Source organism: Cynocephalus volans, chromosome 1, assembly GCF_027409185.1.
Source record: "Cynocephalus volans isolate mCynVol1 chromosome 1, mCynVol1.pri, whole genome shotgun sequence".
Lineage (NCBI taxonomy): Eukaryota > Metazoa > Chordata > Mammalia > Dermoptera > Cynocephalidae > Cynocephalus > Cynocephalus volans.
Genome location: NC_084460.1, coordinates 196,294,159 through 196,315,812, shown reverse-complemented (window position 1 = coordinate 196,315,812; position 21,654 = coordinate 196,294,159). Strand labels below are relative to the sequence as shown.

The window sequence follows — 21,654 nt, the reverse complement described above, 5'->3', positions numbered from 1 at the left end:
GGTTATTTGTGTACTTGTCTTATCTCCCACACCAGAGCGTGAGCTCCTCAGGGGAGGAGCCCACAGCACACGGTTCACCTTTGTATCCCCCCAGCATGGACCGAGTCTAGTGCCCGCCTGCAGTCAGCTCTCCGGCAGGTTCAAGCGGACTTGGGAACTCTCCTACCACACTGTTCCCAACCAGAAATTGGTTAGGCGTTTTTCCGAACTGGTGGCCGCAGAGATGGTATCTGCCTCCCAGAAACAGGAAGTTTACTGGGGGTTGGAGTCCAGGGTGTGGTGGAGTGACAGTCGGCCCCACCCGTACTTCCTTGCCCTCCAGACACTGGCCGGGGACGCCCCATGCCACCAGCCCCGCCAGAGAACTGCAGAGGGAGTGGGAGGGGAGGCCAGCCCGCAGGCCCCTGGAAGCCCCGCGTTGGGGCAAGCAAGTGGGAAGGCTCAGTGAGGAGCCGAGCCGGGCCGGAGCTGCCACCACCTGAGAAAATGGAGGCAGCCCCGGGGGCGGTGAGTGGCCCAGTGATGCAGGCGGAAGCCAGGTGGGCGTCAGCCCCCCGAGCACGGCCAGACCAGGGGTCACTCACAGGGCTGTGCCAGGTCGGGCGCTCACTCTCTGCCTCTGGTTTGTCACCTTCCCCGTTCTCGGTTCCTGCCGCCTCGGGCTGCTTGCTTGGTCCCACGTCGCGGCTCGGGCACTCCCAGGAATCTTCTTTTATGCCGGCCTGAAACCTCGAATCATGAAGGTTGGCCGCCTTCAGCGCGGCCCCGGCCTCCAGGATCCTGTCTGCATCCACAGCAGCCCTGGCACCGTGTTCCCCGTTTAGAGACTCGCTTTTGCAGCTACAAAACAGTTCTTTTCCTGTTCCATACTTCAAAGCTGTTGCCTATAAATGAGGCAGCCTCTCCTGTCGAGGGCAAAGTGGCGGTCTGCCCCCACGACCGGCCACCAGCAGCGGTCCTCCGTTAAGAGATGGCAAGAGGAAGGTCCACAAGTTTCCCGGCTGCCTGAGGCCCAGTGGCCGCCTTTTCCACCTCAGCTACTCTGCGCCAACCGCCGCAGCCACCGCCATCTTGAAAAAGCTGTGGCTTTTTTGTCTCACAGGATTCCCACCACTCATACCCCACCACCAGCTCAAAAACCCAGTGTTAACAGTGAGCATGGTTCTGAAAGCAGCAACTGCACACTTTTTTAAAGGTAAAAAGTAGGAAGTTTGTATGTAAATTTAAAATTTGACAGTAAAATAAGAGTTATGTATAAGTCAAACTGTCCAGGCTGGGGTGTAGGAAAGAAGAAATTTTCAAAAGAAATCTTTGCAAATAAATTTTCAAAGCCTCAGTGAGTGAATCTCCTACCATTTTTAAAATTCAACATCCATATTGGTCTCACAAGAAACAATGCTACTTGTAAGAACAAAGTATTATTTATTTATTTATTTTTATTGATTACACATCCGAGCTGACCATCAGCACTTGTGCACAAGATGTTATGATCAGATCAATACTATCAGTGTGCCCACCACCTCAAATTGCAACTATTCCTTGTGTCCCCCACCCAACCTCCTCTCCCCAGCAACCTTAGTTCTGTCTGTTCTCTCCCTCTGCAAGTCCAACACACCACTGTGGTCTTAGAACAAAATGTATTTTAAAGACAGAAGGTAGATCTGACTTCTGGATATTCTCAGGCTTGATAACTAGTAATTGGCTAAAAAGCCCCATGGTAGTTTCAGACATTGCTGGATACAGACAACCAAACAATGCCATCAGTGTGTGCTGTTGCTGTTATTGAGCTATGTTTTCCTCTGCATTGGCTTAATTCTCCTACAGGTCCTGCCTTACCAGGACATGGCAAATGCCAACACAGCAACTCAAACTTACATCCTACCAGTTTATCAGCACTGACAGCACAGTGCTAATTCCATCAAAAAACAGCAAGCAGAAAAGTGCTGCATGCGGGGACTACATAATGTCTGAGGAACACCATAGGTAAGCACCATGTACCTCTGGTTTTAAAGGTTAGCACAGCTAACCCCAGAACACCACACGGGGTTTGCTTGGTCTCACCTGAAGACTTTGATCCAAGAGAAGATGACCCAAGCCGGCGGGTAGTCCCCATTCCAACGTTTCTCCGTGAGCTTGGTGGGGCCTTGGATGATGTAGAACTAGCAGAGGAAGGTCTATTACCATCCACAGAATCTTCATCATCAAAATTTTTATCTGAACAGTAAACATAGAAATCATTTTAAAAAAAAAATACTTTTTTTCACCTGAACATAAAACAACAACTAGTCTTAGAGAAGAATTGCTTGCCTACTCTTTTGGAATCTGAGGTGCCTGTCCAGGACCTCGAAAGCTTTCAGTAAGTCCAGAATGCAGCTATGAAGATCATGCTTGCTTTCACATATCTAGAATGCCCTCCCAAACAAATTTTGGCATACAGATAAAATATTTTAAAAATCTCTCATAAAACTACCACCTAAAAACAATCACTTTAACATTCTAGAATATTTCTTACCATTCTTTCATGCATTTTTAAATAACAGCTGAAATGAGACTACTTATCATTTTGGAATAATGTTTACTTCAAATATGTCTATTTTCCCTTTGTGATAACATTTTTTTCATAAACCCCATTTTAATGGTTGTATCGTACTTTGTAATTGGAAAATGCCACAACTAAAACACTGTATAGACATATGGGGTGTTTCTAACACATTACCATTAGATATAATATTGCAACGACACCCTCCTACACGCATTTTGTGTTTGAATTTCAAACAATTTTAAGGAAGAAATCCCTAGAAGCAATATTACCAGGTCAAAGAGTGTAAAAGTGCTTGACATATACGGCCAAACTTAACTTCAGAAAGGTCATATAAATGCACATTTTTCCTGAATGTTCTAAGAAGTGCCCATCTTGCCACATCCTTGCCAACACTGAATACTATCATTTTTAAACTTTAACCAATTTGAGAAGTGAAAAATTTCTTCTTCTGCTATGCTGCACTTTTATTTTAGTGAAGTTGAACATTTTTTTCATAAGTTCACTAACTCTAAAGTTTTCTAAACAGCAGTGGATCCAATCAGTATTCCTCAAGTTGCATTTAAAATTAAAAATCAATGTATTTATAAACGACATTTTAATAATACAAAATTAAAGCTATCATGGTACTATGAACCAAGTACCATGAGCTTTTATGTAGCAAATGTGAATCATTCAGGAAGCTAAACAAAGAATTTAGAGTAATTAAGAACAAAAAAGAAAACTAATATCTGTAGTTGGCAATATTCATGATTTCTGAAAAAGGGCAATAGATCTTGACCAACAGGTCTGAAGTAAATAATTATTAACTAAAAAACAGATACAAAACATGCTGTTTTCTTTCATCTAATTCTTAGGTAAGCTATCAACAGCTAAGTCTTGTGTTTACCTACAACCCCGACGTTCCTTAAAACTCACCAATAATCCACTTCAAATAACATAGCTTGGTTTATTCAACATTGGGGGAGAGGCACATCCATTTTTACAAATCCATAACCTTATGCAAATTAGCTTCTTTCAACATGCCTTTAAATTTCTTAGGTTGTCTTATCATGCCGTGCTGTTTCAAGATGGTTCTTTCAATCCACACATCAATTTCTTATTGATTCAGACATGCAGTGTTCTGTTAGCACATACCCCCCCATGTGGATTCAGAAGTTCATTCATAAACTGCAGAGTATATTCATAAGGCCTTTCCCAAGAGTAAAATTTAAGTCTAATGAACAGGACAAGGACAAGTCAAGGGAGAGGTCACCCACAGAGCTCTGCCATCATTAGCAGTGACAAGGGCTGATCTCAGCCTATCTGTTCTCTGGGGAGTTCCAAGAGCATCCGAACCACTGTCATTATTTGACCATGTTGAATAATTGCAATCATTATTCTGCTTACAGCAGGCAGTTTCAGTCTGTGGGGAAAGGTAAAAAATGAATGGGGGAGATGAGGACACTATTAGGCTTCACTCAAAAATCTATGTAAATTATGTTTAGTTTAGTCTTCGAACATATACAGGCATGCCATTTAGAACTGTATTCAGTTACTGAGAATTATTTCCAATGGACCAATTTCAATGGAATTCCTGGATTTCTGCTTGCAGCAATGATGGAATAGTAAAAACCAGACTTAACCTCTTACAGTAAATAGCTAGAAAATTAGACAAAATATATAAAACACCTTTCAGACACTGAACAACAGGCAGTACAGAAATGTGATCCTTGAAAGAAGTGAAACAAACAAGGTGAGCTATACAATCGCCCCAACTTTCTGCCTGGAGATGATTTCTCAGCCACCAAGTACAGAGAAAGGGATCCCAAATTAAACTTGGCAACCTTGCTAAGTTAAGAAAATTAAGAACATTTAGGAAGGCTGAGGTGGCTAGAAATTATAGAGTTCTAGCAAAAAAGAAGCTACATAGAAAGAGAGCTCCAGAAATGCGCTAAGTTCTAGACTATGCATGTTTAAGTGAACTTTCACAAATCAGAGCAAAAAATGGCCAGGGAGGTGTAAGCACTGAACAATTCCTGAAGTTTGCACAAAGGAGAGAGATGTCTGAGCTCCAACCAACCTCTTGGTGACTCACCTGAGGCATTCAATGGAGACCCCAGAGAAGTCTTAGTAGTACCGTTGAAATATTTCCTGAATGAAGGTTACCCTAAACCTGTCCTATAAAGAACCCTGTAAGACTGGTTCTTCAGAAAAAAGACTTCAAGAGAATTAGATCTGCAAGTAACTTACTTGCTTTGCCAAAACAAAGCATGACATTCTTTAAAGGAATATAGCAACATCCATGTACTCAACAATGTAACATTCACAATATACAGCATCTAATCAAAATACTGAAGCCTGACAAACAGTAAAATATAGCCCCTAATCAGGAAGGGGAGGGAAGTAAACCAGAAAATAGTTACCAACTAAGAAATGACCAAGATAGCATTAAAACTGCTATTATGACTATGTTCAGTATTAAAGGAACACATAGACATAATAAAAGGAAAAATTTTAAAAGGACCAAATAGAACTCCTAGAAATTGAGAAAACATAATATCTGAAATGAAAATTTCACTGAATGGGATTAAAAGCAGATTAGACACTGCAAAAGGGGAAAAAAAAATCAGGGAACTTAAACACATAGCAACAGAATTTATCCAAAATACAACACAGAGACAAAACATGCTGAAAAAATAAATCAAAGGAATAGAGTCTTAGAGACCTGTGGGATAATATCAAGCAGTCTAATACACATGAAAACGCATTCTCAGCAGGATGGGAGGGAGTTGCGGGGACAGAAAAATATTGTAAGAAATGATGACCAAAACTTTTCCAAATTTGATTAAAACTATAAACCCACACATCCAAGAAGCTCAACAACCTCCAAGCAAGACACACACAAAGAAGAGCACACTGAGATACACCATAATCAAATTGCTTAAAACCAGTGAAAAGTAGCCAGAGGGAAAAAAGACATACTATGTACAGAGGAGCAAACACAAAAATGACAGTAGATTTCACCAGCAACTTTGTAAGTGGAAGACAATGGGTTGATACCTTGAAAATGGTGAAAGGAAAGGATTACCTTAGAATTCTATGTCAAGTAAAAATATCTTTTAAGAATAAAGGCAAAATAAAACCTTATACAGGCAACAGCAGCAAAAAAACCCAGCAGACTGCATTCCAAGAAATGTTACAGGAAGATCTTGAGGCAAAAGGAAAATGATACCAGTTGGAAACTTGGATTTACATAAATAAGTAGCAGTGGAGACAGTAAATATGTGGATAAATATAAGACTTTCTCATAAGATAATTAACTTTTAAAGCTAAAATAAAATTCCTAATACAGACATTTAGTTTTCATTCTTTAAATATTCTTATGTATGGGCAGATAACCTGGTGGTCTGAGAAACCACAATTAGGATACGTGCTGCTGTACTAGATGGCAGACACAAAACTATAGGGGAGACAGGCACGGGGAAGAGGTGAAGAAAACAAAAGTGGTTATATTTCTGTCCTCAAAGAACATATATATTTTAAAGTTAATTATAACTTGTCCAAACTGACGGAAGACGTCATGCAATGGTGTACTGTAAAACTGCTGAGAAGGAACACCTTTCATTGCCAATACCTATATGGAAATCTTTGCCAAGGAAGGAAAGGAGGAAAAAGGCTTATTGAGCTGTCAATGTTGGGTTTTTTAAAGAGTCCTATCAGTCTTTTTACTTACCCTTTGGAAACAAATCTAACAAGCTACTAATCTGATTTCCTAAGAAGATTAGAAGCAACTAATTATAGGGATAGTGAGAAGGGGGATGCAGGAGTTAAGCAGTGTGATGTTAATAAGAAGTGACAGGTGACAGCCTGATAGTTAAATAGAAACTATGAAAAGCAAACATACATAAAGAAAAATCCCTAAACCCAAATAGCATAGAATGTAGTAACAGTACAGGGGTCAAATCACATCTATACAATTTAACAGCAAAACAGCAGGTGTTCATAACAATCCTGCACTGTCAACATAAGATACAATTATTTTTCATGTTATCTGTGTACTAATGAAGAAAGTAATTCGCATTTCCTATCTGAATTGGAAATTCAGGGAAGCACAGGAAAAATAATGTATTTTCTAGATTAACAGCTAGACACACTGCTTTAAATTTAGAGGTATTTCACCTGAAAAGGTATTTGGAGGATAAAAACCTATTGAGCCTATTATATGAAAACTCAACATACTGTTAAAAGTAAGTTTAGCCTATGCTTTCCAGCTTTTTGGACACTCACAAATTAAAATCAACCTAAAAAGGGGGTTGGGTCATCAGAAATGCACCTGGTTTCAGGTAACTGGTAAGCTCTCTTCTATAGAATGTGCCATTCCTTAACTGGGCAAATAAGCTATATCTGCAACTGGACTGTGGTTACATAGTAAATTCACAGCCTATCCAGGATGGGGAGTCTTACAATTCCAGGTTCTAAACTATTTCCATATTTCCCAACTAAATCAATCCATACTGAAGTCTACTAGCCATTTAAATTCCCATTTTCTTTAGGCTTTTCGGCTAAGCAGACATCTGTTAGTATACCACATCTTTCTCTAGAGCTTTAGGCAAAAATGTGTGAAAATGACTATTTTTAACTATGCAAGCTTGTGCCTTTACATCAATTTTCAAATTTTCACACAATATGACAACATATGTTATACAGAAAATGGTCTTACAGAAGGATAAATTCTCCCTGAGTCAAAAGAAATAATTAATTCTATCTTCAGCCACCACTGCAAAGACTACTAAGGGTCACTTCTCTCATTTGACAGTCTGTGGTAGAAACCTGGTGTAAGCTAATTGGAGCCTTTGGTTCCCAGCCACTATCACCTCCTTTAATCCTTTAAAAATCACCTGAATTCCATCTCTCCTTTTATAGCATTGGGACAAGACCCTTAAAAATGACTCATCAAACTTCTACATTCACACTGTAATTTTCATACAACCCTTATATACCCCACTCCTGGCAATCCAGTTAAGTAGACACAGGGAAGGGAAAAACAGCAGCAAAACAACATTCCACAAAAAACTACTGATACTAAAGAGATTTTTAAGAACAGCAGAGAGAAAATCCTTTGGGGGAAAAGAAAAAAAAAAAAAAAAAGTCCAGTGTACAAACACAGCAGACTTCTAGAAGCTGAATAAGTCTACCACTGGGGTCCAGATGCTGGAGAGGATGGAGAATGGCCAGGGTTGGCACTAGGAGGTCAGACCAGTCCCTTCAGCAGCCTCCAGGGATTCAGATTCTGAAGTCCCTACGGAAGCCCCAGCAGAGTCCATCTGCCTCAGAACCGAACTTTAATCAGGCTGGTTAGGGGAAGATACAAAGCAACAAGTCATAGACAGATTTTATGGATGAAAAAATGGTCGGAAAGACCATTATACACCACTGTGACTATAGGTTTGGGTATGCGGGTGGCAGAAATATCAGTCTAAAGACAGACTTCAAGTCCAGTGTGTGGACCTTGGAATTACAAGCTTTGGGTCATATATCTATGAGGAGCAAAGAAACATCACAGAAACTAAGAAATGTGTTTGTTGCCCATCTGCCAGGAGGGCCAGGACCTAAACCACAAAGCTTTTCCTCTCCTTTCTTCTCCTGAGGTAGGCTTTGACTGGTGGAAGCCCAATGGCGAGGAAATGCCTCATTTTCCAAAGCAAAGGCAATTCCCACTGCTTCACTGCATCAGCATCACTTTGTGGAAGCTAATATTCCTGACAGGCTTTCAGATTTACCCACCCCCTGTTACTGAAATTCTCCTCCAAGGGAGTAAGAAATGTGGCGGTCTAATAACTAGAATATAATTAGCATTCTCTCGAGAGGAATGCACAGAGACAGGATGATACGCCCAAAGGAGGGCTGCTTTTCATAAGTATCCCAAAAATTACTTTCTTCTTGATCTTGCACAACTCCATGCTTTTCCAAAGGTTGTTTCTGCTGTCTGTAAGTCTTGCTCTGTCTGCCCAGTGCATCCCTACATAGTCTTGAAAACTGTTAGCTCCTCTAAGATTCTGCCCAGCTCTGTGCAGAAAGCGCCGACTGTGCGCTTCTCTGTGCTACACACCACACATGTGCCATTTACTCTATTGCACTCTGAAATGATCTGTTCTTTCCTCTGTTCCTGGAGTAGAGACTACTTCGTATTCTTCTTGATATTTACAACACCTAGAATGACAGAGCCTGGGCCAACACACAGTAGGCATTCAAGTATTTTACACTGGCAGGTCATAAAGGAAGGCAAAATTTGTGAATAGATGTAAACCTTTTTTCATATATCTTTTTTTAGAAGTTTTTATTGCTTTTAATAATGCATATGGTTTCATTAAATGATAAAGTGAAATAAGACTATGAATATACCTGAGGGCAAATCAAAAAAGTAAGACAATTACAACCCCAAATACTTTCCAAGCTTCCTGATTTTCCCCCAGACAGAAATATATTTATTATTTTTTTGCTGGTAAAATATATGCTTATTTTAAAATTAAAAGTCAGAGTCCTACCTATAAGCAATCATAAACTCCCAAAATTAAACTAACAATTATACATATATGTGTTTCTAGACTTTGATGCACTCATAAACATGAATTTTATATACACATGCACAAAAACTGTTTTTGCTCACTACCAATATTTAGTAAATATTTTTCTATATCAATAGTAGTCTTACCCATTTTAAATACTACCAATTATTACACTGTTTACATATACTATATTTAATCAATCACCTATTGATAGTTTCCAATTTTTCACTCTCTTAATATTACTGCAGTCAATATATTTAAAAGTAATGAGTTAATATGTACATAGTACATAACTGTGTACCAGGTCCTGTATTTGTTTTTGCATATTCTCGTTAAATCCTTCTGACAACCCTAGGAGGGAAGTACTATTACCACTCCAGTCTTTAAAACGAAAAAACTTCATACATCTAGATATAAAGTGCCCAAAGCTAACAAGAAGGTAGATGAAGCCAGGATTCAAATCCAGGTATGTCCAACTCAAGATCCTATGCTCTGAGTCATGACATCAAATGACTACCACCCAAAAAAGTGATTCACATAAGCTGGCCACTTACTATGTGCTGGGCACAGTACTAAATGCGTTCTGTCTATCGTTTTGTTTAATCCTTATAAAAGATGTTTGTTTAAGCAAATTATTTACTTAAGATACCTTCTTAAACACAGAATCAATCTCTTATGAACACAGACATGAAAATCCTCAACAAAATACTAGCAAAGCAAATCCAGCAACATATAAAAAATAATTATCAACATGGCCAAGTGTGACTTATCTTAGGGAACATACTTTTGGTTTAATACATGTAATCAATTAATTTAATATATCATATTAGGCTTCTGGTCAAGATGGCAGAATAGACAGTCCCCAGTGCCACTCTCTCCCACAGATCAACAAATTTACAACTATAAAAAAGCAACAACAGCCAAGCTGGGGTTGCTGGAGCTCAGGAAAAGGGGAGGAGAGACCTATGGAGTGCATGAAGGCAGGAGAAGCCACAATGAGAGAAAGAAAAAACCACTCTGACCATTTCGAGCCCTGGCCGCGTCCAGGCTGGAGCTACTGAGCACACGGAGCAGAAGCCAGCAAAGCCGCAGCTGTGCCCTTCAGATGGGAGTTGCTTGGAGGCGGCAGCAGAGAAGAGGGCCTTGGTGGCCCCCAGGCCTGCAAGACCACTAATAGGGTTCCCGTGGACCCACAAAGGAGTGAGGAGCCAAAACAAATTAAAAAAAGGAGCCATTCAGAGGCCGGTGAGTCATCACAAGAGACCTGTGCACAGCCCGTCCCATGGGAAGTGTTTGCTGCAGGGGTCATAGGGAAGACGTGCCCACCGGGAGAACACTGGGCACAGCAAGGACAGCTGATCTTGCCCCCAATCAGTACAGGACCACTCAGAGGAGACTGGTCAGGAATATAGAATTGCATGGGGTGCAGTTTAATGAAAAAACTCAGGCCCAGACCAGAGTTTCTACACAACCCAGGTGCACTGGATCTCTCAAGAGCTGGAAGTACCTATAAAGCCAATCATTAAAACCTGAGCTGCACAAAAAGCCTTCCCTAGGGAATCAGCAGCAAAGTAGCAATTTAGCTCAACCAAAGAGCTCAAGTACTGGTCCCCAAAGGAAGTTCCCCCATTTTAGAAGTAAGCAAAGGACAACAAATTAGTTCCAGTGCAGAGTTGAAATGGTGGGAACAGCAAATAATCCAACACAGAAATGAAAGAAAAAACAAAGTACCTGCAATCAGAGACAAAGTTTGATATTAACAAGTAAAGGTCTCATTTCACCAAAGAATATCTATAATACCTTGAAGGATGGGAAGTCCCCTGGGCTACCAAGCCAGAAAGGGGGGAGGGCCAGGGGCCTCAGCAATGCCCCCCGATATCTGCAACCAATCCCGAGGGTGGGGGATGAGGGCCTCAGCCACACCCCCGACACATGCAGCCAGCCCAGCAGCAACCACTGAGCTGCCACAGGAAGTGCCCCAGGCTCTCCCGAGCTGGGGAAGTGGGGGGCCTAGGCCATGCTCCGCTGACACATGCAACCAGCCCAGTGACAACCACCAAGCCACAGCAAGAAGAGCCCCAGGTTCCCGAGCTGGGATGGTGGGGGGTGAGGGCTTTTCCCATACCCCACTGACATATGCACCTAACCTGGCAATGACCAAGCCACTGCTGGAAGCTCTCCTGGTCTACCCTGTGGGAATGAGGGGAGTGACACAGGCCTCAATCCCGCCACTCCTCCTTCTTCCTTCTTCCATTCCATTTCATTCCCTTTTCCCCTCTCCCCCTCCCTCCTAACTGCTCTGCAACAATATCCTAGAACGTCAAAAATAGTATTAATAAAATTACATTTTCTTAAAAAAAAAAAAGAAAAAATTTATATCATATTAATATAAAAGAACACGTTTTCCAAACTCAGAAAAAGCATTTGACAATATACAAAACCCTTCCATGCAAAAAACACTACAAACGGGGATTAGAAGGAACTCCCTTAAACTGATATAAAGACCACCTACAAATAAACAACAATATATTTAGTGGTGAAAGACTTGATCTTTCTCCCTAAGATCAGGAAAAAGATATGATGTCCACTCTCACCACTTCTACTCAAAATTGTACTAGAGGTTCTAGACAGGGCAATCAGACCAGAAAAAATAAATAAGAAGCACCCAGATTGGATAGGAAGAACTAAAACTATCTCTATTCACAGACAATATGATTTTACATATGGAAAATTCTAAGGAATTCACTAAAAAAAATTAAAATCAATAAATAAGTTCAGAAAGGTTGCAGGATATGAAACTGGTATACAAAAATCAACTGTATTTTCTATATATCAGTAATGAACAATCCAAAAATGAAATTAAAAAACAATTCAATTAACAATAGCATCAAGAAAAATAAAATACTTAATAATTTTAATAAAGCAAGTGTTGAGACATGTACACTGAAAACTACATGACACTGTTGAGAGAAATTAAAGACCTAATAAATGGAGACATATCTCATGTTCATAGACCAGAGGATTTATAGAAAGTTATTTTGCTCATTATCCAAACTATGTTTCTTGCTCATCTGTTCCCTCTAGCTTTTGATTTCAACCAAAGTTGGATGGTGCCCGAATAGAAAGGTATAAAAGTGAAAACCATATCTCTGATTTCAATGGCTGGGTAAAAGACTATTTTTCTTCAAAGTTTCTATTTTCCTTTCTCCATCAAAACATGGGGAGTGGGGTAGGCATATCTCCCCCAATCCAGCTGATATAGACCAGTGTTAAATAGGACCAGTCCTATTTAACAATGATCTGTGAGAAAATCCTTCAATATCCATATTCTGAAACAAAAATTCCTCTCCTCTGGTTACAAAATTAAGAAATGCTTTTGTCAAAACATAGGGGAAATAAAAAATTTTGAACCTGGCAGGAAATGTTGGCCCTTTCACAGCTGAAAACTGGAAATGGCATAATGGGAGTTATGAGAACACTAACAGAACACTACTGCTACCCTTCTGGCACCAGCAGTCCATTCCCTGCCACAGAAGCAGCAAACCTGGAACAGCCACACTGCACAGGGAGGGATCACCACCCATTCCCTCAACCCAAGATCTTGATGCCACAACAATGTCACCCCTGGTACAGATATAGTAAGAAAAGACAGGATGGCAATGCAAAATTTCATTTCAGTTTTAGTAATGCTTTACACAAAGGGGGCAAAAAAGGGAAAAATGGTGGGGTAGAGGGCAGTGAGTAGGGAAGGCAAGGAAATCACCACCAGAAACTGGAGAGGGAAACCAAAGGAGGGCATGAAGCAAACTCCCCATACCTGTTCCTTAGAGGCACTGTGAGGACCTCAAAGTTCACATTGGCTAAGAGCTGCTGAATGCCTTCTGCAGGTGCAGACCAAGGCTCCTTTCCTTTCTGAGTCTCAGGTAGAAAATGTCCTGGCTGCTGCTCTACAGTTTACGAGCGGGCAACAATAAGCAGGCTTGGGAGAGACACAGAGGTATAACTAACAGAGGAGCCCAAGGATGATTCTGTGGGTGAAGAAATGTACAGCCCACACTGGGCACTGAGCCTGTCCTAAGGTGGGGCCATTAGTCACAAGCCTACACTTTCATCAAGACCAACCTCATGATGAGATTTAAAAAGAAAATGAGAAAAGATAGGCTTTTGTTTCCTTGCCTTTGAAAAAAGGTAATGCTGTCTACCTACAGGGAACACTGGACGTGTTGCCTGCCCCATATCAACCCCCTTTTTCTAATGATATCTCCAAGCATTTCTTGGGTCACCACCCTCCCCCCTCTCAGAACGATCACACCCCTGCCTGCCTCAAGGGTGGATGCCAGGCCTGGTCAAAGCATCAAGGCTCTGCCCCACCCACCACAGTATTTAATTCTAGAGCCCCTCTTTCTTCTGGATTTGGAGCTGTGCAGATACAAGCCTAGAGCTGCTGGAGCCAACAAAAGGGCAGTACCTGCCTAAGAATAAAGTAGAGCAGAAGAAAGTAGAGGAAGAGGGGGAGAAAGCTAAGGCCTAATGCCAAGTTCATGTCCCTGGGAGGAGAGCAACATCTGCCCTCAGACTTCTCAGTTACACAAGACAATTCACTCCCCCTTTTCACTTAGACACCACTTGGAATGGGGCTTGTGTCACTTGCAACCCGAAGAATCGCTGTACTACATTAAAGGATGCCATGCAGATTAGACAGTAAAGACAGGAAAACCACAGGTACTCAATGAATGGCCTCTATTTACTCTCTCATTATTCATACCAGGCTTTGAGTAAAAAAAAAAAAAAAAAAAAAAAAGACCTTCAAAAATATGTCAATGAGATAAAGAATTAAGAATAGAATCTTCTGCAAAAATGCTCTTAAAAGCCATACAACTAATTCAAGTTAGGAAGCAGAAAGAAATGTATGGACATTATTGAGAAATGAAGGACTACACAGTCAAACCACCTTCCCAAGAACTGATTCCAAAGGGGAAGGATCCATTTGTTCCCTTGTCAAAAATCCTTCAGATGGTCTCAATGACAATTTTCACAGGTTCATAAGAAAGAAAAGAAATTTGTAGTTCATAAGGAAAAAAAAGAAGCTAAGTTAGAAATATGTTCCCACCAAGTGGCATCAATTTTTTAAATTCTCCCCAAACTCTCCAGAGCCTCCCTGTAACTTGAGAGTTCTAGTCCAGAGCACAGGACCACCTTAGAGATGATTTAATCTCTAAGTAATTATTTTATTGCTTCTGTAAGAAAACTGTATGGACGCCAGAGCACCGGCCTTAACCCAGCCTCTTAACACTGGGAGGCTACAGAAGAGGATACCTCCCCTGAATACTAATAGCGCACCATGTGCATCTTTCTACCCCTCCCCCAGGTGCTATTCTGGGAACTGGGATGCAGAAAGTAAAGTCATGGTTCTCACTCTGGAGTTCATAGCTCAGTACGGAAACAGACACATACAACAGCAGCAGTTATGCTTCAGTATAATGCTTTGCTAAAGGAACACACAGGATATGCCATATGAACACAGGATAGAGCCAAATAAATTTAGAAAGGATCCACTGTGCCCTCCTACCAACGCTCAGATGTGACTCACTGTATTACTTGTGTCTGATACTGGGAAACACAACATTAACTGGGAGTATGAGATGCTTTAAATATGGGCACATCCTACTTAACTCCGGATGGCCTACCATGCTGAGTGAGTATATTGTTTGAACAAATTCCAAATACCCCTCCTAGACAGATGTAAGAGGGGCAAGGAATTTCTGACAGGGGATAATGAACAAACCAGCCACCTGCCCTCTGCACACAGATGGGTCCAAGAGCCCCACTACCCTGGGACTGTCCCTACCTTGGGCACCAAGGAGCAGAGGATTGAAGGCAAAGTCCCCAAGTCATGTCCAGCAGTTAGGGTTGTTGACATTAGTATCTCTTGCCTAATCTGGGGCCCAATTTAAACTAACTCTGTTAATACTATGCCTTGCCCAGAGAAAGAACCTACGGTGACACAGCAATAATGAGGTATATAAGATTGGTCTTGAAAAAGAGTATCTCCCAACACACCTCAGAAAGACCATAAACTCACCCCCTTAGAACCAAAAGACAAAGGAAGGGAACATGAAGAGACTGCTACTTTAATATCCAGAGTATCAAAGAGCTCCCTAGGGAGCGAATTAGGGAAGAAGGGAGCCATCCTTCTTGTTGGAATAGCTATTCCCCTGCCACTGAGCTCTGTGAGCACCTGAGATGATTCCCTAGCAACATCTCTTGGGGAGCCACAGCAATTTTTTTTTCCAGTAACATTTATTGAATACAAAGAATTGACAACATATTTCTATAGGATAATCAAATGAGTCATTTGTATGTGACATTCTTCCAGATGAATGAAGAGATACTGCTATTGACTGCTGAGAAAGAGAAAGTAACAGAAAGGCAACAGGACAGACATTTTTCTTAGACTTGCTCGCTTTTCAGGACTGATACATAATGCCTTTTCTTCTCTGAGGGGATTTGGCATATGTTCTCTTCTGTGTCTCAAACTAATTGCTTTGAGATTTCTTTTCCAGGCAGTGGAGCTTGGTGCTAAGTATTTTGCTGTGCTGGTCTACCTCCTCAAGAACTTTCTTAACCACTATGGGCTTGGCATGCTCCATTGCTTGCCTGGTTGCGGGTGGGGGAGGGGCTGGCCCTCAGCCCCTGTATTAGGACCTGCAGCAACTCTTAATCAGACTGAAAGGCTGGCTTCTCATCTTGTTAAGGACTGTCATATTTCCAGACCTATACATGTATTAGTGCCTTAAACCCAGCCCAGGACTGGGACAGACCAAGGGTAGGAGGAAAGCAGACAGACCTTTTCCAAGTGAGCCTCTCCTGCTTTACTGCCTGCTAGGTTCACAGAGATGGGACTGTCCTCTTGCCTCCTCCATTAACCACCTAATCCAGTATGCATTCAGCCACAGCAAGAGAAGGAGGTGGGAGGAAGCTGCAGCAAGTAATTATTTGTGTTAAGTCCTCCTCCTCTAGATACCAAAGTTTCTCTGGACCACACACATTCAGGTATCCTGCTTTGTTCTCCTGCACAGGGTCTAGCAGAAAGTTAGTTTAAGTCAATTCACTTTTGACTCTTGTGCTCTTGGACCATGAAGTTTTAGTTACCATCAAGCTTATCTCCAAGAAAACATGATTATACAAGTCTACAATGAACCCCACGAAACATAGCTCAATAAAGCTCAGGGTAACACAAAATGAGATTCTAAGAAAGAGTTAACCATTGCAGTGAAGGAAAAAATTAGTTATTGTTTCAAGAATTTGGAGGTATTTCCTAGTAAACATCTCTGAGTAAATGTACCAAGAGTTTGGGTTTGTTTTATTTTCTCTAACTATTAATGTGTCTTTGTCTGGTGCAATGTTCATTCAAATCTGAATAATTCCAGTCTTACAACATGAAAAGTTAAAAGTCGTATTATAGTTGATAGTATTCTATGGTTTTAATAAGAAGAAGACCTTTGATAACTATAGCACACACATGTTTAAAACAAGTTTACTAACACCTTAGCATCCTTTATTGAGCCTACTTGAATAGCTAGTTGGAGTTCAAATTGCTGTAATTACTTACATAATTACAAAGCAAACAGTAACATTAACCAAGAATAACTTGTTTCAAAATTTCAAGGTAGTTAGCTTTCTAAAATTCTTTTAATTACATTTTGGAACCATTATAAACCTAACTGCAAATGGCACTCAAGCTTCCTGGTGTTTGTCTAGAGAATTATTCAGACATTCTGATGCAGGGCCATGTGTAGAGGCCATAAAACTACAGGCTAAAAACAGAAAGTGAGCAAAGGAAAGCTTAGGGAAGTACCAACATCATGGGAGGTTGTCAGCAAGTGTATTTTAGAAGGAGGAAATGCAGAAAAGTAGAGTTATACTACATAAGGTAGAGGATATCCTTAAAGAATTTTTTTGTAAGTTTTAGGCATATTAACTGAAAATACTTGTTTAATAACTATCCTCACACATTGATCATATGCTTATCTTCTGGCCCAAATAAGTCCACAGGACTGTGCCACACTCCACATCTCCATCATCTCAGCCAACCACTAAGGCCTTCTCGCCAGCTCCCACAGCATTCCCCATCTCCCAAGCCAATCTCCCCACATAGTAATCAAATTGCCCAATTTATGCCAAAAAAGACGAGCATGTGAGAAATTTCACACCCAATGTATAAGCATCTACATCCCACACTCCCCTCTGTTCTGCCTGCCAAAAACCAGCCTTGTTGGGTACAAATGCTACCATGCAGGGCACTTCTGAGTCCAAATAGATGGAAGCCAGGGCTCCTGGAATCCAACATAGACCCTCTGTCCAGCTCAAAAATGTGCTCTGACCCTAGAGGCCAGGATTCTCTTCCTGTTGATTATGGACCCCTTGAAGGCAATGGTAGGGAAAAGGGGAAAGATTGGAGAAAATGGTGGGGGAGGGGGAGGAAAAAAGAGAATATCAATAAGAGAACATACTCTCTTTCCTAAGCTCTAAGTTCATGAGCAAAGTATTAATTTACTTGAAAAAAGAACAGCCAAGGTAATTTATAGAAGGAATAGCATGGCTAGTTCACTCAAAAAATACACAAGCATCTATACTACATTTCGGGTACTTTGCTAGGTCCTGGGAATATGGTATGAATAAAACATGCATGCTAACTTCCCACAGGGAATTTCTAACACAAAGAGGCACAACGAGCAAACACAAATCTGTGATAAGGGCAACGAAGAGAAAGAACAGCGTTCTGTAACAGAGGTAAAAGGCAGAGGGTTGTGAGAGACATTTTGGACAGGATGATTCAGCAAAGCCCAAGTCATGCTATAGGACTTTCACCAAGGACATAAGGCATAACCTCATCTACATGGGTGATGATTGCTCAAGGATCTCTGTCATGGATAGGGAATTCGAGAGTAGGAGGGGATGGAAGGGGAGGAGGAAAGTTCCACTTTGCTATGAACAATGAAGTAAAAGAATGCCTCTGATTAAGCAGCAGTGCAGGGCTCACTCTTTCAGTGGGAAAAGGGGCCAGGAAGTGAGGTTACACTTCGCCTTTGGAAAATCTGCCAAATGTTCTACCCTGTGGGTCCACCTAGCCTCGTGGCCACCAGCACATGCACGCAGTTTGCCACAGCCTGACCTAACTGCAGATAACAATACTATAAGCCACACTCAAACACGACTTTCATTTCTGTACAAAGAAACCCAAGTAAACTGAAGACTCCAAAAATGAATTTGAAGATAGAAAAGAGGGCCTTTAAACCGTGGTTTTTGTTCTAATTTCATTTTTAAAAAGCAAATGTATATACCCATTCATCCTTGACCTTGGTAGAAGAACAAATGAAACCCATCCTAACTATGTCACAAGAACTTTTCATCCGGCCTGCTCTATCAATCCTCTGAATTCCAAAGGTCAGATCTGTTTTCACTGATGGGCATCGTGTCACATGGGTCACTGTACATAAGGTGGTGGCACAGACACTTGGAGTACACTCAGGTTATGGGGCTGGCTCAGATCCTGTCTCGGTGGAACCTGGAAGAGCCTCTGTGTGCATGTCCATCATGGGAGATTAGCCTCCTGACCTCAGAGCTCTACCCTTTCATGCTGAATAAAGGATCTGGTATTTCTAGCACATGGGGTAAAATCAATTAGATAATGCACAGTCTCACAGTAGTTCACCAAAGAGAAAATGAAACAATAACTGGAGTTCAGTCTTCTGCATATGACCTTAACCTTGGGTAGGCAGCACACGTAGTGGTAAAAAGTACACAGATTTCAAAAAGCTCTCCAGACTTCAAAAACACTGGCAATATACTCCTAGTTTAGACAAGTTATTGAACTTCTCTGAGCCTGCTTCTTAACCACAGAATGAGGATCATTTCACCTATCTTTTGTTTATAGAGATGTTTTTTAAGTGCCCACCCTGTACCAGGCACTAGGCTGGCTGCTAGCAATTCAGAGGTGAACGCGGCAGCACCAGTCCCTACTCTCTCAAAGCTGATTAGGGGGCAGCATGGTGGGCCTGGGAAGCGATTTCCGGGAGGCTACAGAAGTCCAGGAAAGACACTCCTGAGGGAGCCTTTGCACCATGACCTGAAGACTGAGCAGCCATGAAGTTGCGTCTTGAAGAGTTATGTGAAGTGTACTCTAGTGAGAATGATGTGTGTGAAGCCCCTGGGGCAGAGGGCACAAGGCAGCTGTAAGGACCGGGCAGCAAGGCACACAGGCAGTGCTGAAGGAGAGCTGGTGACAACCTAACCTTCTTCGTGGTGATAAGTTAGAGAACAGTAGCACATTGAAATTGTCATACTTCCATTACAAAAAGTACTCAAAAGCTACAGGGCAGTCCTTTAAGTGAGCATATTCTGACTTACTATTTCATGGAAAACGGGGGAGTTTAAGCCACATTAAGGGATGTGAACAAAGTCTGTATATTGATGATCTGAAACTAAAAGCACACTTCCAGGAGTCAACAACTAAATTTCTATCACCTTAGATAATCTCTGAATGTCATGTTAACAAGAATCACAATGTATTCGGTCACTAAATATTCATTTCTCCTTTTTGACCAGAGTACTTATTTTACCTTTGAACTTGCCCTGAAAAGGCATTATACTAAATAAATTCCAGAACCCAAATCCCACAGATATCAGATCTATACCTTGCACTCTTTTAGAAATGTCACTTTAATTATCACTGTACCAATCTTGACCCAATTTTTCTTGACAAGCACTACAAAGGCACAAAAGCAAGTCAGCTGGAAAAACTCAGAGCCAAATTTGGAAAAGATTCCCTACCACAATGTTCTCCCATACTTAAAAGTGATTACACCAACAGCTACTTGCCCTTTCTGCAAATAATCCTTGAAATCATCCATCCCTGCTTTAATGACCTCATTCTCAAGAACCCTCTTAGATAGGGAGGCAAATAACCATACTTCTGCATAAGAAAACAAAATATGGTGACAATTTAAAATAAACACCCATATTCTAACAAATCTTAGAGCAGCTCTATCTATCTCTACTCCAAGATACTAACCCACTTGAATCAAACCCACATACAAAATTCCATGTCCACGTGTCCCAAACTATAATTACCTATAATCAACCTACCCTCAAAACTGCTCACTCACCAGGTGCCATACACTTCAGCTGGTCCTGCCACCACTCACAGCAGGCCAAAGTATGAAATTGTTTGTAACTCTTCCTTACTATCTCACACCACACCTTCCCCACTCCCCCATGCCTTCCCCACTCCCCCACATAACCCAACACCTCAATAAACAGCTACCTTTTTTCAAAGAACAAAATTAATGCATGTATAAACATGGTTAAAAAATTCAAAAAAATTACCAGGAAAACAAAAAAGAATAAAAAGCTTCTTTACCGACCCCCTCACTTCTTTCTAGTTTTCAAGCTGGGTCAGCAGTTATTAGTTATTATTATCTAATGCCCCTTGACAGTTTTGAGGAATACTAGTTAGATGGTTTCCAGAATATCATTCAATTTGCATCTGCCTGAGGTTTCTGACATGCTTAGACAGAGCTTATGGGTTTGGGGGAGGAAGACCTCAAAGGTAAAATGCCATCCCCATCACATCATATCAAGAACATATGCCACCAGCAAGACTGTTGATGTTGACCTTGACCACCTGGCTGAGGTAGATTTCTCCTTGAAAAGTTACTCTTTTTCCACTTTTCCCTACTGTACTCTTTGGAAGGAAGTCACCATGTGCCACCCATATTTATACTGGGAAGTCAAGCTTCTCTCCTTTAGAGTGGAATATTTACATAAACTACTTGAATAATTCTCCATTACTTGTTTATTCAATCATTTATTTATATCAGTACGAACTCATGAATATTTATTTTATACTTTGGGTTAAAATCCAATACTATATTTCGTTGTTTAATGTATTCCAGATCTGGGAACTGGGAGCTGTTTCAGTTCACTCCTGTGTCTTTCAGACATACCCCCACTGTTGTTTTGCTTTTTGTTTTGTTTTTTGAGCACTACCTAACTTTCTGGCTCTATAAGATGCTCCAGTCTCATCCTGTATATTCCCTCCTCCAGCCCCAGAACCAGCCATTTCCCAAGGAGCCCGGTGGTATTAGAGACCAAGATCCAGGTACTGTGTGGCAATTTCTTCTTAAGAGATCTTATTATACATCTGATCCTGCATCTTGTTTTAAGAGAGCTTTCCATACCTACACAAAAAGATCAACCACATCATCTTAAACCTAAGTCCAACTTTCACCTCCTGTTAGGTGAAACACTGTCACAGTTGACTGTGTCCCTATAACACATAGGACGATATTTACGTGCCAGGTCCCATGCCTCTATGCCAAGCTATCTAAAGGTACCACCTCATTTACTCCTCATGATGGCACAGGAATTGTTATCCCCAATTTGCACAAGAGAAACCAAAGCTGATAGACAAGTTGGTGGCCCCAGGTCACACAACACTCGTGCAGAGACAGCACTCACACTTGGCCTGAGAGATTACACAGTCCACACACTGTTACTCATGCC

At 41.2% G+C, this 21,654-nt stretch overlaps 1 protein-coding gene across 27 annotated transcripts in view; it reads right to left on the bottom strand.

Annotated features, from left to right (window-relative positions):
- The window catches only part of CLASP1 (cytoplasmic linker associated protein 1), a 277,667-nt gene that overhangs the window by 113,759 nt on the left and 142,254 nt on the right, over positions 1 to 21,654 (bottom strand). For all 27 annotated transcript variants that reach the window (XM_063079348.1, XM_063079329.1, XM_063079319.1 and 24 more), the window contains one exon: positions 2,062 to 2,214. In XM_063079348.1, the coding sequence (XP_062935418.1) occupies positions 2,062 to 2,214 (153 nt within the window). The remainder of the gene's footprint in view (positions 1 to 2,061; positions 2,215 to 21,654) is intronic.